The 27,438-nt window shown below is 38.9% G+C and overlaps 1 protein-coding gene across 1 annotated transcript; it reads left to right on the top strand.

Annotated features, from left to right (window-relative positions):
• The first annotated feature begins 44 nt into the window (after positions 1-44).
• Positions 45-23,816, top strand: ATP1B3 (ATPase Na+/K+ transporting subunit beta 3). The gene is made up of 7 exons (XM_027650665.1): positions 45-318; positions 7,841-7,969; positions 12,468-12,575; positions 14,106-14,293; positions 15,032-15,082; positions 19,595-19,681; positions 21,488-23,816. Exons 1-7 carry the CDS (start codon positions 210-212, stop codon positions 21,656-21,658), a joined length of 843 nt encoding a protein of 280 aa, XP_027506466.1. The 5' UTR covers positions 45-209; the 3' UTR covers positions 21,659-23,816.
• The last annotated feature ends 3,622 nt before the right edge of the window (positions 23,817-27,438 follow it).

Below are 27,438 nucleotides of genomic sequence, written 5' to 3'. Positions count from 1 at the left end.
GCGCGCGGCGGGTCCCGCCCGGCGCGGGGGCGGGACCAGGGACGAGGGGCGGGACCGGGACGGGCCCCGCGCGCCGGCCCCCGCCCGCTCTCCCGCCGGGCGCCGCGGCCGCACTTACTTAGCGGTTGGGAGCGGGCGCTGTCTGCGGCTTTCTCTGCCGGGGAGCCTCCACCGCCGGGGTGCGCGACGCGGCCGCTGCTCGCCTCGCCATGTCCAAGGAGACGAAGAAGCCGTTCCGCCAGAGCATGGCCGAGTGGCGGCAGTTCATCTACAACCCCAGCAGCGGCGAGTTCCTGGGGCGCACGGCGAAGAGCTGGGGTGAGAGCTGCCGCCCTAAGGGGCACAAGGGCGGGGCGCGGCGCCGGCGGAGCCCAGGGGCGGCGGGGAGCGGGGCCGAGCGCGGGAGGAGAGGGCAGGGGGTGGGGGTGGGAGGCGTGCGGGGGCGGGATGCGGGAGGTTCCCCGCGGGGGCGCGGGGGGATGCGGGGGCGGCGCGCGCCAGGTGAAGCGGCCCCGCGCGGCGCACGCGCCCGGCGCCCGCTACAACCGCCGCGCTAAAAATAGCGCCGTCCGTGACAGCGGGGGCGGGGGTCGGGGATGGGAGCGGGAGTTCCCGGAGCGCCCCCCGGGCCGACTCACCGCCCACCCGGCACCGGTCCGCGCCCGCCGGCTCCTCCCTCGCCCGGGCCGCCCCGGGGGCCGCCGCGGTGCGGCCGTGACGGGCCTTGGGTCGCGAGGTGCGGGGCGGCCCCGCCCGCGGTGTGGCCCCCGCAGCCCGCGCGTGCCGGGGCAGCTCCGCCGCTCCAGCCCTTCCCAGCGCGCCCCCCCCGCGCTCCAGCGGCGCAGGGAATCCGGAATGAATGGGCGCAAATTGCCTTTGTACTTGTAGCTGTGGGACGGGGAGGGCGAGCACAGGAAAAACCCCAGACCCCAAAAAAGTTCATGAGCCCCGATTCCAGAGTGAGCGCTGTCTGTCGTTGTGCGTCATCGTGCTAAATTTGTTCCAGCGTGGGGCTTTTGGGCCTTTTATTTTCTTAAAGGAAGCTTTCAAAGGAAGGCTCTCCAGTAAAGCTTGTGAAGGCAGTGTTTGTTTTCTTATTTTCAGGTAGTCATCCCATTGCTTTCCTCTGAGCTGGAAAGCATGTTATCATAATCTCGTTGCTTCCAGTAAAAATATTTATATTTTCCGAATGTGTTTTCTCATATTAAACCGTACAAATGCTTAATATTAGGATGTTTCTTCAGCCCTCATGGGACATATTTACTGACTTTAGAAAATGCTGTGTCTCCTCCCAAAACTTGGATGTAGTTGGGATACTTAAACGTTGTCCTTACAAAACCAACAAGAATCTCAGCGTGGTGTAAAGGAACAGGCCAATACATCCTTGGCCTTGACACAATCTCAATGAATACTAATGTTGAAATAGTGAGGAGGAGCTTTAAGCGGGCTGTGCATGGGGTGTGCTTTCTCTGCCGTGCCAGTATCTCCTGTCTGTCAGGAGAGGGCCCGAGCTCTGACAGGAGTTCTCCTCCATTCAGATGGAAATAAGAGCTTGCAGCTACTCTGCCATTTGAATAGCAAAGGAGAGGAAATTTCCACTATGCTGTTGTCTACTGATCTCTCTGTACGGGCAGGTTTCCTCAAGTGCGTGGGCTGGGTGTGTGGATTGCAGAAGTCTGGCTGTGTCATGAGTCTGAGGAGAACAGACTGTAGGCATGTTAGAAATAGCTTGTAAGTTTTTTCAACAAAAAGTGAAGATGAAACCACCTTGTCTGTTTAAACCTGTCTAGTAGGGCAAGTCACTTAGGATGTTCCTAGTCTGTGTTAGTCCCAGACCAATAGATAACACTTGAAACGTAAGTGAGACGACTTAGTTGGTATTAGAGTTTCTACAGCTACTAGATAAAAGATGTTTTTGAGGAAGTATGTATAGACAGTTTGAATAATTTTACTGTGTGCAGTCAATTGGAATAGTTGTACTTCATTAATAAGTTTTCTTTAGTGGATTAGGTGATTGGCATGTAGTTAGTGCTGTATATCATTTCCTCAGCCTGGACATTAGGAGGTGTCACTATATTTAGTGTCACTATAAATTTTCAGTGTATTTTTTCATCAATATTTGTTTTGGCATTTTGTGATTACCATACTGTGCCTGTTTAATTTAGTTTAGTTATAGTCTGACTGTTTTGGGATGTGGTGTGTGGCTCTGTGTTTGCTTTCACTTTTTAATAGCAGGACACTAATTGTGTGGCTCTGTTGGCACAGAAGAACGTGCAGGGTTTGGTCTCATTTCTGTCCTTGCAGTACTGGTGTGAGCTTAGACCTGTCTCACTGACAAGTGTTCCTCTTCTGTTGCTGGTCTCCCGCTGAAAGGTGAAGGAGGTAGAAGAGGAAAGCTCTGGTTTCCCAGTCTGCTGGGTTTTCATGTCTCCAGGGGCAGCACGATGAGAATTCGGTTGGCTCTGGTTCTTCTGTGCATATTCTCTCGTCTCAAGACGTCTTCCTTGCAGAAATAAGACACAGGCAGTAGAGAAACTGTTAAATAATTATTCACAGTATGTGCATGTTTTGCCCTAGTCTGAGACAGTCCCCCGGGCTTATGTAAATTGTAACTGCAAGGCAGTGATTCTCCGTGAAACCCAGTGCTGTGGCATTGGAGTACTCCTCTGTCTGCCATTTCTACACCTGCAGTTTGTGAAGAGATCAAACACAAGTAGCTCCTCTACTCATATTTGGCATGTAACAGAGGTATGTTGCCTCTTAGAGTTTGGTAAAGGGTTGCCTGTTTCAGTTTGGTGAAAACTCCATAATATGTCTTCTCTTGTGGAAAATAGTTGGGGAATTTCACATCTTTTGCAGACTTGAGGGATAATTCAATTTGAATCTTTCACAAATTGGTATCCAAACCTACACAGCCTCCCCCCAAAACCTATTTTTAATTATTTGGCATAATCATTTGTTGTATTAAAGAGACAGAAAACGCTGGAAAGATTGTTGATGACTTGAGGTGGTGGCATTCCCAGCAGAAAGGCTGAGGAGTGCTGATAGCCCTTGCAGAAGTGAAGGCAATGAGGATCAGTGCTGGGTCCACCCAGAATTTAATCAGGTAGGGCAGAGAAAGGAGCACTTGGCAGACTGCCACATGGGGCCTTTCTGCAAGTAAAAGGAAGATCAGCATTTGACTCTGCCTGTAATGGCAAGGTGCTGTGTCTGCCTGGAATTAGAGTAGGAGTGGAGTGAGATCATCATGAACATACTGTAATGGGGTGCTCACCACACACTCAGGTGTGTCCATAGCCTTAGAGGATAGGCAGTGAATTCTTTTCACACAAGGTTACAGAAAAATAAGTAGTGCCAAAAAAGAAAGGCAATACAGACTCTAGTACATCACCTGTGGTCACACTAGATGTGATGTCAAGTGTATTTAAGTATTTCTGTAAAGGTGATTGTGTCAAGGTATTTGAGGTAGAGGTGGCATTGTCTTGAAGTACATAGAAAGTCAGACCTACTGAATTTTCTTTTGAGTGGGTAGTTGTATCCTTCAGTGCACAAATATGTGTTTGTAATTACAAACAAACACAAAACCTGACCAGCAAAACCCAACACCTTATTTTTAGGAAAGTTTTCCACCATGTCAGTGGATATACAGTTTGATTGGTAGCCACAGCAAAGGATCCAATTTTGCTTCTGTTTTGTCTTCACTGAGTTCCTGGTTGCACATACAGGGCTGTTAAAGTTTTAACTGCTTTTCTGAGTCAAATCATCTGCGTTCTCTCTCAGTGTTTTGAGCAGAGGTTTACTGTAATTTAGCTTTCTTTACAAGTAATGTAATATTAAGCATTCTGGCATCACTGCTATTGCAGTAGAATATTTTTCCTGATGCAGATCACTGAAAAAAGGCATCTTGCCTTTTCTTGTTGCAGTTATCAGTAAGCTCTAGTAGTACAGTGAGGGTATTTGGGGGGTTTAGGGTTTTTTGTGTTTTAAATGCTTAATCATGGCATCAGACACTGGCTTTTGTGGTTCTTTGCAAGTGTTGCACTTGGTGGTTTTTATTGTCTCCTGAGGTGTAGCCGTGTTATATGTGGAGCCCTGGCTTGTTGTGACGTAAAATATGACATGGGACTGAAGTTATATTTCTTCCAAGTCTTCCTCTTCCTCCCTCTACTGTTCCTCACATCTAGAAAACAGTAATTCTCAAGCGTGTGAGAAATAAAATTGAAACATGATCAGTGATTATTTAAAATGTATACTTATGTTAGTTTAAGGAAAGAAATCCATCTGCAGGTGGACTAAAATTCCTTGATGTTCCTGGCACTGGTGGTAGTCAGTAGGAACATTACTTGGGTATTTAAATCCCACCAGTTAAAGATGCTGAAGAATGGTCATGCAGGTGATAGGATCAATGCAGCATGGGATCCAACAAACCAGAAAGACAGCATTTAATTTTTTGCTGTTACAGGTAATGTTGAATAGTTACTTCCATGTCTGTGTCAGTGTGTGTACTGATACCTGGATATATCTCCCTGTGTATTGCATAAGGTAGATTTACCAATCTGGTTAATGCCAGACTGACGTGCTTTTTTTTTTATCACCTTTGCCATGTGAAGTGTGGAAAGCGTGTGTTCTTCATGGAAATGATGGCCAGGTGATATCTTGCATTCACCAGTCAGAAATTCTAATTTTAACAGTGGAGAAGTGCTTTGATCCCTGCAAGTGAATTCCAGCTAATGATGGTACCAGCACATTGGTTCAGAAATAGCAGTTTTCCAGCTTTGACTTACTTGTTCTTGTGGTTAGGACACGAAGAAGGGGTTTTGGTACTGTGATGCCCTGTAAAAAGAAAAACAAACCAAAACAACCAGGTAAATTGTAATGCAGAATTTTGGTTTTAGTTTTTCTTATGTTATAGTTTTAATGTAACGAGATGTTCTGCAACAGTTGAATTGAGTTGCATGATGTGGTAGCTGTACTTTCCATGGAGTAAATGTGGAGGATAGCTTTTCACTGGTACTTGGGTACATCTTGTTTTCTGACAAGAAATCCAGTGTTATGTGAAGTTATTTTGGCAGAGTTTCTTGACAGGTTGTGGCTTGCTCATTGTGATTAGCTTAGGATAATTAGTACTAATAGGCTCACAAAGAGCAGCTTACTCAGTTCGGGGCTGTTGGAAGTTGCAGAGAAGTTTTTTGTTGTTTGGGTTTTTTCCCTCTTTTTAATGTGGCAAAATAGCATAAATGGGGCAGCTTAGTGCTCAGTGCAGTGCATTTACCAGCTATATTAAATAAGAATTAAAAATAATCTGTGTGTTTGTACACACATGCGTGCTTTGCTGGACTGGGGGAGCTTAGCAGAGTTTCAGGGCTCTGAATAAAACAGCCTTTCTAGCCTTCATCCTGCTGCATGTTCCCGGTGGATGGGATGCTGCTGGGAGGGAGAGGGACTGGGTGAGGCCCTGTGGGCACTGTGGTCCCCCCACGGAGTCGATCCCCAGCTTGGCACTGTTGTCCCCAGTATTGGCACTCCCTCCCTGGGCATGGGGGGGCTCCCCAGGGACTGCCCACGGAGCGGTTCTGCCCTGCCCCTGCTGCTGGAGGGGAGGGGGTCCCAGCACCCCCACTGCAGTAGGGGGCTTTTGTGGGTGGGCACCATCCCCACAAAGGAGGAGCTGCAGCAGGCCTGGATCTGCTCCTCAGGGAGCTCCTGAATGAGGCCCCAGGCAGTCATGCAGGTGCCATGGTGGTGTCAGCCCAAAGCAGGACTGTGCTTAGGGCCACGTCTGCTTAGAGGGGCACACCAGGTGATGTTGTGCCCGTCAGTAATAAACAAGTGGGCAGGGGGTTGTTTTTAATTTTGGGGCTTTTTCCAGTGAAGTTTGGCATAATCTTTTAAAGATTAAAATAACGATGTATTATGAAATAGCTCAATGAAAAAAAGATTTCCCTGACTTTCTTGCTTTTACACTAATTGCCATGGAAACTGCTTGTCTTGTCTTACTTGTCAAACTCTTTGATGAATGTCTTGGTCACTTGATGGGAAGTGTACTTTCTAGACAGCTTGATGAAAGTGTATTCAATAATTGATTAACTTACAGGGATCCAAGTGAGAGCTGACCTAAGGTTTTGTAAGGGAGCTTTTTTGTTTGGGATGCCCAGAATACACTGAGTATTAATTAGAAGATCCTTGTTCTGTTTTGGATCCAGTTAAAGCAATTATAACCTTATAAGTAAAGCAAATTGGTGGTGTGACAAATACAAATGCAATTTTTGTTGACTAGGATTTCTACTATTTATTTTTATATTCTCTTTTCAGCACCTAAATAGCTCCTAAGTAGCCTTAGGTAGTTTATAGTAGATGTCAAGCTCTCTTGTTCATTATAGAGTAAGCTTGGTTTTGTGTTTCATACTTTCCTACTTCTAATTTCTGCATAGAATCTTGCATCTCATTGGTTCCAAATATATTTTGAATACCTGATCACTCTCAGACTTTTGCAGATGGGTAAGTAACTTTATCAACACGTGAAATCAAAAACTAAAACCAAACCAAAAATCCAATAACATTCAGCTGGTTTCTGGAGAGAATTTATCTTAAAGATAATTTGGGAATCACCACATTATTTTAATAGATGTACACTGAATTCTTTCAGAAGTAATACAGGTACTTGCATCTTTAGCAGTCATGGGTTACTGTGGTTTATATTTGCACTGAATATTCCAGTGCAAAATGCAATCATAGTTTCTGGGACAGGAGCCAAGGATTAGGCTTCCTTCTGTCATCTTCCAGTGGACAGTACATATCACTGTGATACAGTCATGTTTGCTTTTGCTCTGTCCTTTTCTATGGAAGGCTGAAAAATACTGCATTTAATCAAGTGTCACTGGTAGGATGTTGTGTAATGGTTTTATGTGCTTTTCTTTACCTGGGTTATATCTCTAGCTTCTGATAGCACCCTTATATAGCTAGACTATTGTATAAAAATTGAATTTCTGTCATCATTTGGTTATGTTTTTGAGTTAGAAAGGTTTTGAAGATGGCTCTCTGTTCAAGAATCTGGTTTCCTCAATACGTTTTGACGATGTCTGTGCATGTGTCCTTAAGTCTCAGGTGCTCAGTCTTAAAACAGAATCATGCACTCTTTTAGGTTGAGATTGTATACCAGAGTAATGAAAGAAGTTGAAGCTGGTAACATCTGTGTAACTGGTGAATTTCAGTGAGGTTGCTGGGTCTCTGAGGTAGATTGGTAAAGCAGGTGGATGTGTTAGGGAAGGACTTGATAAATTAGAATAGAAGGCTTGGGTTTTTTTTCAAAAATCTGCAGCAGAAAGCATTTTCACATTGAGGAGTCTCTTGTAACAGGATCTGTGTGTGAATGAATGCTCTGTGTGGAGTTCCCTCATGTATCAACTATGTTTTTAAAGCACCAATTGCTTCCTGCCTGGTTTAGATCCAGTTTAATAATTATATCTCTTCACTCAGTTCTTTCATCTTCCCGGCCACCCTTTCCTTTCCAGATACAAAACTAAAATTCCCTTAAGCAAGTGAAAATTTTTTTCCTAATGCATTGCTTAGTCATCTTTGCCAGTTTTCCTTTGTAGCCCAAAGAGCAGTTTTTAATGCTGCTCTCTTAAAAATAGAAATGCTAAAATGCCCTGTAAGTTTTAAGAATCAGAAAGTATTAAGAAAACCTCTTTGTATGCATTGTTGTGCACTGTGCATATATGTATGCTGGAGGCATATTTACAGCTACAGACACTGTATTGCTTATTTCCTGGTTTTATTTTCAAAATAGATAATGGAATTAGATGAAACAAAAATAGTAATTTTAGTTTTTTCTTTACAGGATTGATCTTACTGTTCTATCTGGTATTCTATGGCTTCCTAGCAGCACTCTTCACATTCACAATGTGGGTTATGCTTCAGACACTGAGCAGTGATATACCAAAATACCGTGACCGGATTTCTAGTCCAGGTAACACTGTATTTATTTTTTCATAAACCTTTGTCTGATTTAACAGCTAAGTTTCATTTGAGAGCTTGTTGGAAGTGTGAACTACTTATGGGAAACTGTGATTATTCCTCAATTACTTGCAGGTTGCAAAGGTAAAACCTGATGTGAGGCAAGTGATATATGCTTATAGCATAAATTCAGTCAGTAGTTTTTTGTGTGTATGTGCTAACTTTTGCTGTGTTTTCCTCTAAGTTCTTTTCAGTTGAATTTGTCCTGTATCTAAAACACAATTTTACCTGCAAATTCAGAGAACATGCTGTTGGAGAAATGGGATTATAATTTAATCAAATTGCTTTAAAGGTGCCATAAACCGGTTGTTTTGGCTCAGATGGACGGCCACCTTGATTAGTGTTTGGTACTTTGAAGAAGGTACAGGAAGGCTGTGCTGTGGGTGTGATCTGTGTAAGGGCTGTGGGAGTTTTTAGTACAGAATTAGGTAGTTTTCAATTGATGTGGAATGTCTGTGGATTTCAGGGCTTGTTGGCCTGTTCTGTAGGGATCCACTAAAGAGAGAGGGTCCTGTTGTGTGATGAAGCCAAGTCCTTGTAACATGTAGCTGCCACTAAAGCTGGTGTCTTGCTTCCTGGAGCTGATGCTCCTTTGGTTTACATGCCCATCCGGTCCCACTGCTGGCTGGTTCAGAGAGCTGTATGTGACAGACAAAAACCCTACACAAATAAGAATAAGTAATAAGGTGGTTGTCCTTTTTTTTTTTTCTTTTCCTTTCCACCATTTTTTAACTTTTTTTTTTTTAATTGTTTAAAATGTGTCACAAAATTCTGACATAGGCTCTGTTTTGGTATATCTCCGTATTGGAAAAATATTAAGAATTTTCACTCTGAAAGATTTAAAAATTGATTCTGTGTACTTTAACTACACCAAAGAGATTAGTGTGTTCTAGTAACTGTTTCTGGAGAATGTGTAAGTATTTGATTTATATATGCAACTTAAATGGTCTGGCCACTTGAACATTTGATATCAGTTTTTCTAATAACTTGTCTTAGGGACCAAATTTATGTTTAAAACACAAAACTAAACGGTGCAATATTAATATTTTGGTGGAAGTGAGACAACTTTATTTTAAAAAATACTTTCCCCTTTCTCTAAACTCAAAACTTTTAAAATTGACCAACATCTTGTAGCTGCATCCACACTTAAGATGATACAGTAATCTTTGTGTGAGCAAGTTGCAGTTGGACCAATGTGATAAACTTCTCTGGATTCTGAACAGAATTTGTTTGGTGCAGTATTCTGGCCTTCTCTAACAAGTGTTGTCTTGTAAGGAATTTTGAGGATTTGTGTTGTTTTTCAAGCTAAGAATGGGCTAGATGCTGCAAAGAATAATTAAAAAAAAAAGAAAAAAATGAGGAAACAAAGAGGGTGGCTTAGTTGACCATTTCTCCCCATTTCCATTGTGGAAGTCAGAACCTTGGTAGTGGATGGAACTGTGAGGAACTGTGACTTAATGCTGGACTTGAGTGACATTTCTCTCTTGCAATTCAGGGTATTTTCCTTGACTTTGAAATAAATCATAGGGGATGTTTGTTTAAAAAGTTATGTATGCCACAATTAGTTTTTAATTTAAGAATTCCTATAACATTTCTGAATTAAATCTTTTTAGTAACTCGTACATAAAAGTTAATAAAATTGCTTGTCTCTGTTTCAGTGTTCCTCTTTAACTCTGTCATTTTTCACTTGCAGTGAAACATGTAATGTTCCGGGCTGTAAGACTTTAAATTATAAAAACAAACTCTACACACAAAACCTGGATGGCGTAGGTCAATGGTTTTACTCTTGTTAAACATATTTGGAAATCTCACAATTGATTTATTTTATAATTTTTATTTTACTTGCTTTGTACACTGGGATATAAATCAAATCCAGATGATTTTTTTAAAATCCCGCTTGGAATTGTAATATAATGTAAAATCTCTCTTACAGTCTTAGATGTGATCCTGTGCTGAGGCTGTTAATTCTGATACTTTAGAAGAGCCCAAATCCTGCATCTCTCTGTCTATGCATCAGTCCTTCATATAGCTTTTTCTGTAGAATTTACCCCATAGTCTTTAGGCAGACTGTGATCCACTGAAATTCAAGTAGTCCTTTCCTCCTAGGATGTTTCTGAAGTTCCACTGAAGCAATAAATCTCTCCAAATTATTGTTTCATTTGCTGATGACTAGTTGAATTATTTTGTCATTATTCCCTTTGAAAAACACATAGATAATAATAATAATCTCTTATCCCTCAAAAGCCCTTGGTGTGTAAAACCTCTTCAGTGATTTTTTGGCCCTGCTAATAATTATCTTGTATTTTGTTGAATCCCAGATCAGTGTAAAGGCCAGAAAATGTAATGGTACAAAGCAATCTGCAGTTAAAATAGTGTTTGTAGGTTTGCATGGACTGTCAGTCATTGAAGCATTTAGTTGTGGCTTCCATGGAAATAATTTAACTGCTGCTATTGCAGAAAAGAGGATCTGTGATTTACTGGGAATCTTATAAAAGAGCTAGAGTAAAAAAGCATTAAATTATATCTGGATTTTTTTTAGAATCTGAAAGATGTTTGTCTGTGATAAATGTTTAGTATATACCTTTATTATTTCCCAGTTGAAAGTATTTGTAAGTAAATCCTGCCTTCATTTGAGAAGCTTGGTCATTTCTATAGGTGAAGCCTTAGACCTGCACTTTTGGTATGCTTTCAAAAACCTTACTGTGATTGATTACCTGCAGTATAACATATTAAGAATCCAACATTAAGACATGTTTTCCATCTTTATCTTCCCATTGCGCTCTTATCATCTTAAATGTTTAGTTTATATTCAGAAGGCCTGATTTATTTAATTTTTTGGGGGGAGATGAATTTTGTATTCTGCCTTAAATTCTATTCATTTGGGAATCTAGTTTTAATTGGTTTTGCCAGATAATAGGAAACTACGTGAGATCCTAAGCTGATACAATTAGTTGCTGTAATTGCAACTTCTTTATGCCAAATTTGACTTTGATCAAACCATTTTAATATTCTAATTTAGGAAAAAGTTAATCTGATAAAATATAGGTTGGTATTTTGGGGGTTTGTGTTTGTGGTGTTTTTTGTTGTTGGTTTTTTTTTTTTTTTTGGTGGGACTGCAGTGTCAGTTCTCAGCTATACTTGAAGAGACAGATGCATGGACATTCACTTGTTAATCACAGCTGCTGGGTTTTTATCTGTGCTAATTATTTATATTAAATAAAAATTACCTTAAGGTGCTGTGAATAAAGCAATCAGTCACACACCCTTTTTGAAGAGATTTTGAACTCTTCTGCAGTGTCTGGTGGTGTGGTGCTATTTCATCTGCTGCTGAAGCTGTGATGAATAATAGAAGCATTGGCTGTCTCTAGTGATAACTCCTGATGGCACAGGCTGGGCATTAGCACGGAGTGTGTCTTTTGCTTTCACCTGCTACAGAAAAATCCCTAATCTTTAACACTGCACCTTTCTTGAGCCATGTGCTGGGAGGAAGGACAGTTCAGCTCTGTGAAGGGCCCACACTCCACATGTGCCTTTTTCATCCATCGGCCAGAGCCGCACTCCAGCCCTCGGCAATCCGTGTTGGTGTTCCTGCTGCCAGCCCTGGCTGCCTGGCTGGGGGGTTCCTGCTCCTCCAGCCCTCGGCAATCCGTGTTGGTGTTCCTGCTGCCAGCCCTGGCTGCCTGGCTGGGGGGTTCCTACTCCGGTACCCAGAGCCAGCAGCCAAGTGGAGCCATAGTCCCACTGGGAACGCTGGTGCTGCAGGGCCTGCAGGCAGCTCTGGGGCATTCCTGGGGCCTGGCTGAGCCATCCACCTCTCCAGGGACAGGGGCCCAGGGCTTCATGAAGTGTCTTGTGTTCTCCGTGAAACAGATGGTGCCTAAACTTTCTGTTTGAGGACATGGAGGAGAAGAACAGAAACTACCTTGGCTTGTCTATTTTGATTGGGGTAACTTTCAAGCCATCTTTATGCACAATCAAGATTTTTAAAATACTTTTTTGTGTGAGTTTCTATGAAAAAAATACAATCATAGCTTCACTCTACTGCCTGAAGCTTTGAACCATTACTTGAACTGAAGGCTTTCTGGATGTGGCTTTGGGTATTCTTTCAATTATTTAAGTTTAATTTGCTGAGTATGGAAAATTGGAAGTGAATTGGTAAAGATCTTTGATTAAACCTGATTAAGCTGCTAATTTCGCTTTTCCTAATCACTTGGGTTTGCTTTGTGAGTTGCAGCTATACACTGGATTGGATTTAAATATTAATTAATGTAATGTTGATTTTGATAACTGGCTTCAAACACAAACTACCTTCCAGTACTGTGGAATGTAGGGGTAACGCTGATGTTTCTTTACAGATGGACATTTTCCAATTTATGGGTATATTGAATAGGTTGGAGTGGTGTAGGAAAGAGAAGTCGTTTAGTTCCTAACTTGCACTTTTTCTTTTTAAGGACTTATGATCTCACCAAAACCAGACACTGCATTGGAATTTTACTTTAACAAGAGTGACAGCCAGTCATATTTGGAATATGTTACTACACTTAAAAATTTCCTTGAATGTAAGTTACTTCAAACTCCACAAGTAATTCAGGAATCTTTGTCTTGAGAACATTACTTTCATTTTTTGCTTGTAGTTGCATGAGTCTCCATTAGCAACTAGTAAGTTCAGGATTACTGCAGATATGTGTGTTTTTAAAGTATATACTTTACAGAAGAAGGTAAGTATTGATGCCTATATTGGACAGGGAGGCCTGGGCAAGAGGGATAATGGAGTACATAATGGAGAGTTTTGTCTCCTAGTCCAGTGTTTTGGTGTCATGGTTATTTAAATACTGTAAGAAGTAGAAATTACATATGCCAAGAGAATGTAATGTAAAATAACATACATCATGTATTTGGAGGCAAAGTTTATCAAGACTTACCTGATTAGTCTTAATCTAAATGATTTGATAACTGAGAATCCTGTAGCCTTAAGACCTTAAGTGTCTGTTTAAAAAAATAAGGCACACAAAGATCGAATTAATTGCAATTTATTACTTTTCACCCCGATACATAGTATTTATGGGCGGTAATATTAAAATACTGAATTTAGAACATGGAGAAAAGGTAACACGGGCAAGACTGAAGGATGGCAAAATCATTAATTTGTCATGTGTTACTCTATGTATGTGCCTGCATGTACACTTACTCTAATAATACAGAAATCAATTAAAATATTAGTAAGTTTAACCCCTTAAAAGTTGTAAATCAGAATTGAGAAGGTGCTGTGTGCATGAGTTGCTTTGTTAGCTACACAAGCTATTCTTGGATCTCTCCATATTCATAGTTTTGGTGCCTACTAAAAGCTTCTATGAGTAGGATTTTCTTTCAGAGCTCAGCCAAGGCTCCTGGGAGGAATGCTGCATGTCATGATTACCTGCCTCTTGCAGTTTTGTGGGTTTTGCACCAAGGATGAACTTTCCCTTTCTCCATTTTACTTTGTTAATGAGGGGGGATGGAGCGTAAGGGAGGGGACAACCCCCCAAAAAATCCTTAATGTGGATAGATTAGCATTTGTGGCAGTGTGATCTGTGTACTTACAAAACACAAAGAAACAATTTTGGATCTTAGTATAAAACCAATTATACTACCTGATGTAAACGTAGAGGCCATTTAATATTACTTACTGAAGTATTTGAAGTTTTCCTGTGCATTTGTAAAAGAAACATGTGCAAACAGAAAACTGGTTCAGTTTCCAGGTAAAAACTTGATCATTTATATTTTAATACGTTATTAGTTTAGAACATGTAATAAGTTTATGTACAGGAATTTATGAAGTTGTGACTATTGTTACAGTTTGAAAAGCAAGACAGTATTACTTCTTTTGTAATACTCTTTTTATTCTTTCATTCAAGTGCAGTGCCACTTCTCGATAGACTTCAAAAAAGTGTTTAAGACGGGTGTAAGAGACAGTGCTCTGAAAATAGTTCTTTGAGAGAACTCTTTGACAAGTAACACTTGTCAAATTATATACTTATATAGGCATCAGCAGGCTTTGGCTGCTTATTTGTTTTCTACCAATTGACTTATAAGCTATTTCTGTTTCATAGCATACAATGAGTCAAAGCAGTCCCAAAACATAGATTGTACACCAGGAAAGATTTTTGAGCAAAATGATGTTGCTGTTAAAAAGGCCTGTCGATTCAACCTCTCTGATCTGGGGCAGTGCTCTGGAAAGGAAGATACGAATTTTGGGTATTCCAAAGGAACTCCCTGTGTGATTGTGAAAATGAACAGAGTAAGTGCCTGCTTCTTTTTAATTCTTAGTATAAGTTCTCCCAACTACTGCTGTATGAAAAATGACTGTAGAAAGGACTGAAATAAGTGTTCAGTTTGCTACTTGAGATATTTGCATTTCTAGAATAGTGTAATTTACTGAAAGGTCTGGCAATTCATGTTTTCAGAGAGTAGAGTGAAGTGAGCTTTTTGAGCTTTCTAATACTTAGAAGTATTGGCTTTGACTACTTGCATCAAAATATCTGAATCCCCTGTTTTAAGAAGTAATTTGCTTTTTGCTTTTGCTTGCTGTTCTATAAAATGGATTCTAGACCACTCTGCAAGTAAAGTATGTTTTACTTCATATGTGTGGTGCAGAAATCTAGCTAGGATGTAATGCATTCTGTAACTCCTAAACTATGAAAGGTGATGAAAACTTCACTAAGTATTTGACTTTTTAGTGATGTTACACATTACTTGAATTGCTAATTGGTTGAACCATCAATGCTACATGCTGAATATAAAATAAGTCTTTTCTGTGGCTACTATAACAATTTGAGTTAATTTGAGTAAACTGTTTAACTTAACAATACTTCAAATCTTTGTCCTAATTTAAAATTCTGTTCAGGTAAAAATGACACTGAATAGATTTACTCCCTGTATGAACGCTGTCATTTAATGAGGTGAAAAGTCAAATTCAGTCTGTAAAATTGGAAAGGGGGAAAAAGATCTGTAAATATTGTAACCTTCTCTCCTTTAGATAATTGGATTAAAGCCCGAAGGAGAACCACGTATACAGTGTACACCTAAGGTCAGTCCTGAATGTAAGAAATAAGTGTGTAGTTAATTTTCCTTATGAGTAGGATGAATAGTGAAGTAATTTATTTCACTCTTTCCTTCTTGTTAGAGACTTTGTATTTTTGTTTGGTTTTCATCTTGCTGTACGTCTAATTTAGTTTTAGTGTCTTTAATTTCTTCAGTGTACTTATAAAAATATTTTTCAGTTGTTGTTCATTCATCTTTAGATGTGTTTGAGCTACCTGTCTTGCTGTAGAGTTGTGGAAAATACATACATGTTATTTGTCATCTTATTTATTTATTGTGAGTTATATTTTATTTTCTCATTTCATAACCTATATTTTTATTTTTTCTCCATGCTGCAAGTGCACCTTAGACAGTTTTGTAAATGATGGGTAAGACGCTGTGTGTGGAAACTAATGTTACTGCTCAAGTAAAAGTTGCCTTCAAAACAAGTATAAACTACTCACAATAACAGCTAATTATGCATATTTGTTATGTACCAGTGGATTTCTACAGAATGTTTTATGGTAATTGTAATAATTACTTTGACTTACGGATATTTTTCCTAGACTGCTGGGGGAGCAGTGAAACCCTTGGTAAGTTTAGCTTGAGCAAAGGGCGCAGTCCTGGCTTGTAGCTGGAGGTGACTGGTAAAAATGTAGGCTGGGAAATGTCATCAGTTAACGAGACAAATACTTGGAAGGTTTCTGCCTTCTTCCTGGGTACCTGTGGTAGGCATAGATTTTAATACTTGATTTTTGTGGAGTCTTTGAAAGTTTTGATCTCTCCATGACAGTCCATTGCAAGCAAAGGTGATTCCTTTTCTTATTTGAGACTGATTTCTTTGCTTCCATTCTCAAAAAAGACGTTGTTCTTTTGAAGGAATTCTTTGGTTTTTAGAAAAAAGCAATTAAGCTTCTTCTAATAGTCTCTTTCTTCTTTGACTTGTCTAGTTTATAATTTTTTCATAATGTGATAACCCAAACTGGACAGAGGTTGTCCTCTAGCTGAGCTATGGTTAATGGCACAGTTTCTCCCTTTGTAATCACATTGGAAATAATAAGTGTCTCAAGGTGAATTTGCTGTTTGTAATACACTGAGTCTTTATTTTATTTGTTCTGATATTTAGATCTTTCTTTTGGTTATTTCCTGGTCTGTATTTGTAGATGTGAGTTCTTGAAGTTGAATTTAATATTACTATTTTTGATCCCTACTCTGTAATTTTTTATCATAATTTTAAAGGGATCAAGTTCTCTGAAGTGTTTTGCACTACTTACAACCTGGTCCCATCAGTGAATGAACTTAGTTTTGCATCTCACAAGTCCTTATTGAAAACACTGAATGGGGTCCAGGACAATCATCTTCATTTCCACCTGAAATACCTTGTGGTGTGTTGAGAGCTAATGTTCAAGTGATTTATAAAATATTGATGATAATCCTATTTTATGATGATTCTATTTCTTCAGCTTTTTTGTATGGATGCTCTATGAGACAGTGGTAGAAGCTGTAGAAAGCAAATTACAGATGATCCTTTTTCTATCCTCTTATCTGGTTTCAGTAGGAAAAGAATAAGTTTGATAACAACTTGGTTGATAATGATGGGCTTTTTTACTATTTTGTTTACCCTTTGAGATACTTTGAAATAAATAATATATATTTTTTCTATAAGTACAAATTACTTAGCGAATTTATTTAATAAAGATAGAATATAGTTAGAAGGTCTCTGATGATGAGCTAAGCAGGGTCGTCCTAGAGCACATGGCACAGGGTTGGGTCCAGACAGTTCTTGAATATCTCCAGTGAGGGAGACTCCAGCACCTCTCTGGGCAACCTGTTCCAGTGCTCAGTCACTGCACAGTAACAAAGTTCTTCTTCATGGTCAGGTAGAACTTCTTGTGCATCACCTTTATGTATACTGAGAGCAATTTGGGCAAGTGTCTGCCTGGACTTAACACCGTCAGACTTTTAAATGGAACTTCAGTTTTTACAAGTGTCTCACATGCAAAATGAGGTTAATAGCTTCTCTCTGCACATCCTGCCAGTCTTTGTCACCTGAAATATAATTTAAATTTTTCAGTGTGAAATCTATGTTCTTCAGGCATTCTCCTGTAAGGCAATTCTTCTTTCTTCTCCCTGTACTTTTTCTATGGGATTTTTTTTAAATGGAAAAATTAAAAAGGTAGATCTGTGATTTCAAAGTCAGCATGCTTACAGTTAGGGATGCTTCCACCTCTGCCCTTTTAGTGGTGTCCATCATCACTGTATTTTCTGTAGGTTCTGTTCACAGTGTCAGACACTAATTACAGCTGGTTCTTCCTTCTGCACCCTGGAGGAATTGATCTGCTGTAGTCTTGGTGATCTCCACGAAGAGAAACAAACCAACACAGGATGGTGTTTCCAAGAAGTTTGAAGATCAGCGTTTTAGGTCTTTTTTTTGGGCTGGAGATGTGCAGTTTCATGTGCACTGGAACATCTTGTTGCAGTATTCTTTCAAGTTAAAACTACCTCTATTGAAAACTGGTAGATTTGATGGGAGGTTTTTTTTTTTTTTAACTAAAGTAAAAAAAGCCTTAATTCTAAAATACATTCATTTCTTCTGTTTAGTGACCATCTTGACCTTGTACTAGGTATCACTTTCTCTTGTACAAGAATGAAGAATCGTTGTATGAACAACACTACATGCCTTGCTCCTGTCAGCATAGTCAGGATCTGAGTTAACCTGCTTTTTGTGACAGAAATCTTTGTTGGTTTACGGTTTCCACTAATGCATACTGTTCTTTATCTTGTCCAGTGATACCATTTCTTCTTCTCAAGTTATTAATAGACCATTCCTGCCCAAGTTCTTTCCTTGGGTCTTTGTATATTATTTTAATATCTGGAAAATTATTCTTTCTGAGACACAGTTTTAATAAAGACCAAGTTAGTGAGGTAAAAGTCCCATCTGTCCAGCTAAATTTTCTGATTTTAGATTTGCTGACTGTCAGCAACTCTTTGTGGAAACTAAAGGGTAAGCAGATAAAGTGACACTCCCTAGTGGACTGATTCTTGGAGTTCTTCAGCAAAGGCAGCTTGTTTAGGTGTTTTTTGGTTTGTTTTTATTTAATTGTGTAGGGATATTAATTAGAATTAATTATTAAAATCCCAAACCCCACAGCAGTTGCATGAGACAGGCAGCTGCATGTCCCAGAACCCCTCTGCTATTGCACTGGTAGCCTAATGCCTATATAGTTCTGACTGCATGCATGCCTTGTGTTTAGCTGCTCCAGAAAGCACTATTTATCTTTCCTGTGTTCTGATTATTTAACCGTTATTTCAAAAATATATTTGAAAAATTAGTGTTTTCAGCTGCATGAGCTTCAAATAAAGTATAATGGTGAAAAGCAACACATTTCTACTTAGCGATTATATTTGCTAGCTCAAGGTTCAAAATACTTAATAAACATGTATTGAAGAATTGCAATAATTTAGACTGAGGAACAGGAACGTGGCCATATCCTAAAAAACATATTGTATATTCTTTTAAGGAGGTCAGAAGAAGGTGATCTTAAGCTGTGGTTTGTTCTTTACTATTTTTTGATCTTACTGGAGTTGTCTTCTGAACTTCATAGAGTACTTGTTCAAAATCACAGCTGTTGTATGTGGTAGTATAGAAAAAGCCATGACAGTTGCTGATACACTTTGAACTTGTGTATTACACTGAACAAGCAGTGATGGTCTGAAGATACATTTAGTATTGGGGGGGATCGTTTTAATGGCATTTCCCTTGATTATGTAATATATTTATCTTATTACAGAAAGTCATGTTAGATGTGGGCATTTCCTAGTGGTTTGACATCCTGCCAGGATACACAATCCTGAAGAATACTGTGTGTAGGGAGAGGTTTCTGTGTCTGGACTGCTCAGTCACATCCACATATTTGGTATATCTCACAGATTGAGCGACTCCTTAGTCAGAAATTAGGCAGCAACTTTGTAGGTAGCTACTTCTTATTCCCAAATTTGGGATTGTAGGGGACAGTTGAGTGAGAAGGCATGCATGTGTATATGTTGTTCCTCTGAGGTGGTGATGACACACAGAACTCTGGTAACATCACCATTTTAAACTTGGATTTCTTTTTAGGTGGCCCATATTTGAAGGAAACATCCAGGCTTGCTTGTGAATACTTGGGATTTTAGTTATATAGGGGTGATTTTTGGTTGTTAAATTATTCATTACAATGAATGTCCTCTTCCCCCTTTGCCATTTCTTTGACTCATAAGAAAAGCATGAGGGCAAGCTGTCTTGATTGCTAATTTAAATAGTACTGTTAATCCTTACTGTAGCAGATGTGTGCAGCATGTAACTATTTGCCAAAAATAAGTGTATTTTAAAAGTTATTCTATAAGTTTGTAGGTCAGTTGCCTTTTTTTTTTTTTTTTTTAGGTATCTTGTGTTTTATCAATGGGTTATAATTCTAATTTTGTGTTCAATTCTATGCAAGCAGATGTTAACTTTTGCTTTTTTTGCTGTCTCCAATTACAGGATGAAGGCATGGTTGCTATAACTTATTTTCCTCCTCATGGCCTGATAGACTTGATGTACTTTCCATACTATGGGAAAAGCTTGCATGTAAGTCTGCCTTAATGATGGTCTTCATGTGGTGAATGTTTTGGTTCTGTTTGCATTTACAGTTAGCAAGATCAGATTGATTCTGAAGTTTGAACTTTGTAATGAGGTATTCATAAGGAATATTTGATATGCAGAAATTGCACAGTGGTTGATGAGATTAGAGATGCTTTCTCAGACATGAGGAAATAATCTGGGCATTGTCCTAATGAAGAAGTGGCTGTATAGCATCAGTACTGAGAGCATCTGCTCTTTTTTAGTCACTGATATCCTTGTGGTCCAGGATGGTTGTCTTTTGCTGCTCAGTACAATGAGCCAAACTCGCTGACCTTAGAGAATGTTCCCTTTTTTAGATGATCTGATATAGTTAATGAGGATGCTGACCCTGTTCCCTCCTCCCCCAAATTTTTATTGAGTAAAAGTATATCTGTTTTCAGAACATCATAAAAATTTGTGTACTTATTCAAAAAATCTTGGTGGTTACAAGACTTCTCTCCCTGAGGAAACATGGGAATTTCAGTTCTGATTTTTAGAAAATTCAGTACCTCAAGTGTGGTATCACCCTTACAACTGGAAAGTTTTGAGGGTGCCTTGCCTTGCTGCATTTCCCCCTCCCAGTCTGAAGTTCATTGGAGCACAGGAAAATTTCTCATGTAGTAAACCCACTATCCAATGAAAGCAGTTACTTCAATCTACTTCTAGTACTTCATATTAAAGATTTTAGCACATCCCCTTCCATGACATCACTTTTTGCAAAGGAGACTGAGTATTCTGTAGTGTTTCCTCTGGTAGACAAGATGCCTAAAACCAACAGAAATGTATTAAGGAGTCCTTTAAATTAATGAGGGGGGGAAAAAAATCTTAACATAGGATTTTGTTCAATTAAAATTTGAGGCTTATGTTTGTATAATACTGCAGTGTTTTATTTAGTCCATTACTTATGAATTCTTACCAGGAAAATAAATAATTTTGCTTAATCAGCAGTCAGCAGTATTGACCTAAAAATATTAATAAATTATGGAAATACTTTATGAACATTGGATGAAATGCTGCCTTAATAATGTATAATAAATAAGCTCTTATTTAATTCATAAGCACTTTACAAGAGTAATGGACTTGGATGTGAGGTATAATATTGTGTTGACCAAAAAAAAGAATTGGTTCTGCTCTCATTTTTAAATTTTAATTTTTATTATAAGGGAGCAAAGTCAGCAGTTGTAATTGTTCCACCAAATTTGACTGACCAGGAAGGATACTGTGAGGATGTTCAAGGAAAGGTCTCTGTGTAAAACTATCAGAGAACACCTTTTAGAATGGTTTCTTGCTGAACAAACAACAATGGCATAGCGTAGGAGGGAAGCTGGTTCATTGGCATTTGTTGAATCACACTTAAAACCTTGCTAGAAAAGTTAGGTTCTACAGCAATTACACCCACCCATCCCCAAACCAAACCCAAAACAAGCAGAAGAGACAACAGAATGGATAGGAAGGAAGATACTAATTTCTGAGGTTGTTTCAAGTGGAGGTTTCTAGAAAATTGGACCTAATATAATAAAAAGGGTAAAGACATATGCTTCTTGAAGATAGTGTGAATTAAATTATCTTTAATAGATTAGTTAAGAAGTAGTATGAAGAATGTTTACCTGACTAACTTGGGAAAAAAAAGTGTCTTACCTGAGTCAGGTTGGGCTTTGAAAAGTTGGGTTCTTAATTAGTTTTTTTTCTTAACTGTTCTGATTGATTAGCTGTTAATTTAATGCTAACTTACTCTGGTCTCTGAAATATTTTCCCCATCTTTCTGTTTACTAGGCTCACTATTTACAGCCTCTAGTGGCTGTTCAACTAGCAATTCACCCCAACAGTACCAAAGAAGAAATAGCAATTGAGTGCAAGATCCTGGGCTCACCTAATTTAAAAAACGAAGATGACCGTGACAAGTTTCTGGGACGAATTACCTTCAAAGTTCAGATGTCTGAATAGCTGGAGTAAATATTCTCCACAAAGTAAATGTTGTGTTGTCTGTTTTGTATCAGCTGGACATGCCATTCTTAGGATATGAGACCACCTTGGAGAATGTTAAGGTGGTTTATGGCGTTCAGGGTAGCATAATAATATGCTTCCAAATTGTATGTTTAAAATCCCTTAAAATAAATGCCTATCCTGCTTTTGCCTGCCCCATTGGAACAGTGTACAGACTATAGTTATGTCATAGGGACCTGTAAATAGCTGTTTTCAAACACATAATAATGGTGACCTTTGTCCTGTTCTAAAACGTGGTTTTATCCCCCAAGTGAGTGTCTCAAGCTTAATGTGCTGTGCTCTGTAAATATTGTATTGATTTAACACTGGTTTAACTGTCATATCTCAATGCTGACACAGTTAGAGGGATAAATAATAAATGGTACCTGATTGACATAGTGAGTTCTTTGTAAGAGTAAACACCTCCAACGTAAATTGTGTGGATGGGAGTGGGTGGGTGGATGGATGGCTGAGTGGAGATGCCTTAAATTGTAGACTGGGTGGCGTGGGAGAATTGAAATGAGTTTTAAGAGTTGGTATGGATTTCTGAAAGTAAGTGCTCAACTAGTACTTCCTTGTGCTTGTCACTGTGCAAGTATTGTGTACATGTAATACTTGGTATAGAGTTTGGTGTTCTAGCTGAGGAATTGAATCTTTCTTTGTGTTGTTAATTGCTTGTAATATGTGGAGCACAAATAAAATCTATACAATATTTTAAAACTTTTTAGTTCAGAAATATCGATAGCAAACAGTTTAAATTGTTTAGGGTCATGGTAACAATTGTACAACAGAGCTGCTTGAAAAAAGTGGCTTCACTATTGTGGGAATAGGCTTTCATTTTCCAATTAAAAAGTTTTCCGAAGAACCTCTGTTTATGAAAAAAAAAAAAAGGAAAAAGAAAGGATTGTCTTGATTAAACATTCCTGTTTAATTTATATATCTGTTTCGTTGCATCATTTTAACATGTCTCATGTCTTCATCTGCTCTTTCATCTTGGACTTTGTGTGTATTTCATCATCATCCATTTAGAAAATTGACATCATCAGCTGCTTCAGAGAAATATCCTGTTGACCTGCAGTGGATTACCTGCAGTGTAACTCCAAAGGCAGTTGCTAAAATGCCTACAAACAGACTGGTTTATTTGTGCCTGATGCTCACATTAAACCAGGCTGACCCATTCCATTGGGCTGTAACTTGGGCAGCTGTGCTGACATGTGATTTATGCTACTCTTCCCCAGGGTTTTTGTTTGGTTTGGTCTTGGTGGGTGTGTTTTTTTGAGCACATGGTCCACATTCTGATGTCTTCTTAATATTAAAGACCACAGCAAATCCACATTTGTGTAAATACCTGTACGTTCTGCTAGTTAGGCCTAAATTTGTTACTTAATAGGCTTTTATACCTAATTGTTACAGTGGTTTTTAATATTTTATTTAAACAAATTAAATGAAGAATTTCTAAAATTAAAGATCCAGTCTTAATACCCTGCTTTAAAAAAGTTTGAGTCCAGTCTAAGCCACATTAGTGAAAAACTTTTAACAGCTGTGCAAGTTTACACTGGTGCACAGTTGGAGGAAGCTGCTCTTAATGGGACTTGAACAGTGTCTTAAACCTCATTAAAAATAGATTTATACTGATCTGATACCATTCAGCATGCTTTTTTGTTGTCTACAAAAGAAAGTTGTTGTTCCTACAATATGCAATGGATATTTTTGTAATAATGGCATGCATTAATACTGAATGAGATGTTCTTTTAACATATTCCATTACTAATGTTTTAAATGATGCACTTTTAGAGCTGGGATACCTGGCTTCTTGAAGATATGACTAATTGCTTCTCCGTGTATTAATACTGCCTGAAAGTATTTTAATAGTTGTGAGGGAAATTAAATATAGATGTTGCATCTGACAATGAAAAGGATTCGCTTCATGTAAAAACTTTTCACATTTGTGTTCACTTAGGAATGGTAAGAACTTCTGGAAAAACACTCAGTTTTCAAATGAGCTTGTTTTTTGCAACAATTTCTCTTTTGACTTATCTATATAGACAAAGCATGAAATGGCAACTCTTCACCAGCACTTTTCAGACAGGTAAAACTCAATAAACTCCTGTTCTCCCTAGATTCTGTACAAGTGTTTGTTGTTTTGTTGTTTTTTTTTTTTTTTAAATTTAAACACATAAGGATTATCAGTTGGGGGAGGGGGGAGAAATAAACTTTTGAAAGGGTTCAGCTATCAAAATTACCATGTAAAACCTAAGTAGGTAATGAGTCTAGTCTTAAACTATTTAATTAAACTGAACTGGTTCTGATGTTTTTTTCTGGGTCTCAAGTAAGGAAATGATGCAGCAGTTACCTGATAGTAAACAGGTGTATAGACTGTTAGGATAGAATACAATTACTGATTTCCTTCATGTGAATTTTACAGTAAATTAGACTTCATTTTAAATTATGATTAAAGATTTAAATTTACTACTTTATTACCAGAAACCTGAAATGTTAAACTCTTATACTGTTAAATACTTACTTATTTAGTGTCTTTTAATTTTAAACATTGTGAAATTGCCTGTTGTTGCAGGTTCTGTTTTTCATACCACCTTGACAACCCCCTGGTGTCCAAGTCAGTTGAGGTACCTTCTCCCTGCCATCCCTCCCGTGAACACCCCCCCCCGGGGTTAGAGGGGAAGCTGGAGACAAGATTGTTGAGACACAAAGTCAGCTGCAGGCTTTACTTACATCCATCATGCAGTAGATAAGATGATCCCTTGAGGACAGATGACATTCAGCCCTGACTTGCAGTTACTTCCAGCTGGGGATGATGCTGCTTCTAGGACACTAGTAATGAAAAGCCTTTCCTTTTGTGCTGAAATGTCTGCTGTAGTAGTTCCCCAGCAGCAGAGAGAGAAAACCCAAATGCAGAGGAAGAGTTGGAGACTAAAGGAGTTGTGAATCAGTATAGAAACAAAAACAGGAGGGGGGGGGGGGTACTGGTTTTTGTGTTTTTAATCCCCTGCCTCTGTAATAGGAGATTTAGAACTGAAAAATATATTTCTCTGCACCAAGTCCTGCTGGCTGATTCCCTACAATTTTTTAAATGCAGTGCTCTCAGGAACCTGGCACTGAACCTGGATTTGCCCTATTTTGGGATTTTTTCTACCTCTCTGTGAAGCTTATTCATCATAACTTTTGGAGGGTATGAGTCAAATAGAACTTGAAAGCTGAACAGGAACTTTGCATACTTAAGCATTCAGAGAGTACTCTTGGGTCTTCTTACAAAATTAGATGGGTCTCCTGTGATGAAGAAAAAAGGTTTAATCGTATAATTTAAGATTTACTGGAAAAGTAGTAAATGCTAAAAGTATGTGGGCAGCTCTGAGTATGGATTTCAAAACCTCAGAATACTTGAAGCTTCAGTTTTTAACTTTATGCAATTATTCAGAGCTTCGTCTTCCCTGCTAGTGAAACAAGCATCATCTTGCTGGTTGGGCAGTTTGTTAAAACACATCAGCATTCACACTAAGTCTATTGTCAAATTGCTGAAGCTTTTTAATGAATTTTTTTAATGTTTGTAGTCAGTATACTTGAAAACTAGTGCTTTTATAGAAAAAAATCAGTCTGTTAATATCATCTATCATGAAAAATCTTTAATTTAGATTTTTCTTTTCACTGTGTTAACAAAATATTCAAGGCATAGATTGTTCAGAAACAACTGTTCAGTTTTGCCTGTAGGTCAGATCCAGCTCTGCCTGGTGAGAGGAGAAGAAACTTCACCTACAATGAGCAGAACTCTGGTCTCCCTTTGCTACAAGCTGTTGCAAACTTGGAAAGGACCTGAGGTGATCTTGTGTTCTACCCATGTACACTGGGGAAATATAATGATTTCATTTAGTTCAGCCCACCCTCCCCATCAATACTGACTTGTTTTTCTGGTTTGATATTTACTTCTTTAGGCAACAATAAAGAACACGTGGGGTTTTCTTCCAGCTTCCTTTTGAAGAATATCCCTTCTATGCTGGAAGCTTTACTTGAATTAGTTCCCCTTTGGTTAAAACATGCAAGCTGTCATCGTCTTGTTAGAAGAGCATTTTAATACTAAAGATTGGAGTGAGTTCCTCTATAAGATCCTTCCTACAGTTTTTCTTCCTGTCTAAATGGGAGGGTAGAAAATTGGAGAAGAGCTAAGCTGATTAAACTTAAGATGACAAGTCTGTTAAATTTGTCACTGATTCTTGATGTAAAATCAGTGTAACATGAGGGGTATCAGAAGCTTGCATGTCACTGTGTAGTTTGTTTGGATCAGAAAGATTTTTTTTTTTTGTCTCATTAAATGTCAGGCAAGCACCTAAGGAAAGCCAGTAAAGAAAATTTCCAAGTTTTGTTCACTAACCTGTACTTAAATCTTCTTATGTGCCGCAGCTCTGAACCGTGAGTATTGTGTGGAGCTGTGGAAGCAGTGCATCAGTTTGATTTTGCATTACCTGAAGGGAGTTTAATCTGGATTTGGTAACAATTCCTTAAAAGAGCTGATGTATATCAATGTATTTGAAACAATAAGTCCATATTTAATTTTACAAAGTACACTCAGCTGTGTATATTATGTGTTAGAGAGGACTGTCATCTTCTGAATCTGCTTTACATTGTACGGAATAAAAACGTGTCCTTCCAGCACCCAAATGTTATGTGACTTGTGAGCATATTACTGCTATTTCTGTTTTTCTGGCACAAGAGAGCCCCTACAGTGATAACTCCTCCAGGGTTTATTGTCCCCTAACAAGGTCTCTCTTAAACCTGCTGTGGCTGCAGATTCAAACTTCAGAAACAGCCACTTCACTCCTAATTACAAAAGGAACAGATGCACTTACTTAACACTATAAATATTTTAATGGCTTTTGCTTAGTACCAAGTTGTCCAAACGTTTCAAATGTTTTTGTGAATGAGAAAAGTCATAATGTAACAGTGCTTGGGTGAGTTTTAGTGCAAGGAGTTGTTTTTGCTTAACGCCTGACTTTTTCTTTTTTCCTTCTTTTGCCTTTTAACTTTTGGGAGATCTTAACATATAATTAGCACAGCATCTGTAATCCTGTAAGTTCCTCTCTACATTTCTGTTGAGAATTTGCTTAGTTTTAAACATTATTTATAAGTGGTGGTAAATTTCAGACCAGTTGATTTAAATGTTAGTTTAAAAAAGATCCACAGATAAGATTACAAGTCTTAATGTGCTCTTAAGAAAAACTGCACGAGTTTCTTTCTCTGCCTTCTTTTCAGGTGGCAGATGTAGTAACAGCTCATGGTCTTGTCCTTTTGTTCCCCTACTGAATCTCTGGGCAAACTGCTCAAAAATTCACGGAACTGTTCACTTAAAACCAGCTATAACCACAGGTGTAAAGTTTCTGAGACTTTTCCCTTGGTCCCCCACCCACCCTCAGCATTCCAAGTGACTGAAGCCCAGCACAGTGAGCCGATAAAGCACAGAGAAGTTCAGCTGCTAAAGAAAGTAAAATGGGATTCTTGATCTGAGTCTGATTCTTGACTTTGTAAGAAAACAAGAGAAATTAAATCCGCCTCTGAAAAAACAAAGCTGGATTCAGATAAATATCTCCAGGTAGCTGGAAGTCTTAGTTACTTCACTTGATGTCTTGTATCTGTCTTTCCAGTGGCTGATCCATGGATACCCACTGCCTGCCGAGAGCAAGTGCTGTCTGCTCAGGCAGCGGTTCAGCGTGAGCTGGAGGAGTTGCCTTGCA

The sequence above is a fragment of the Corapipo altera genome, unplaced genomic scaffold, assembly GCF_003945725.1.
Source record: "Corapipo altera isolate COAL_440 unplaced genomic scaffold, ASM394572v1 54, whole genome shotgun sequence".
Taxonomy (NCBI): Eukaryota; Metazoa; Chordata; class Aves; order Passeriformes; family Pipridae; genus Corapipo; species Corapipo altera.
This window is presented reverse-complemented; position numbering and strand designations above follow the sequence as displayed.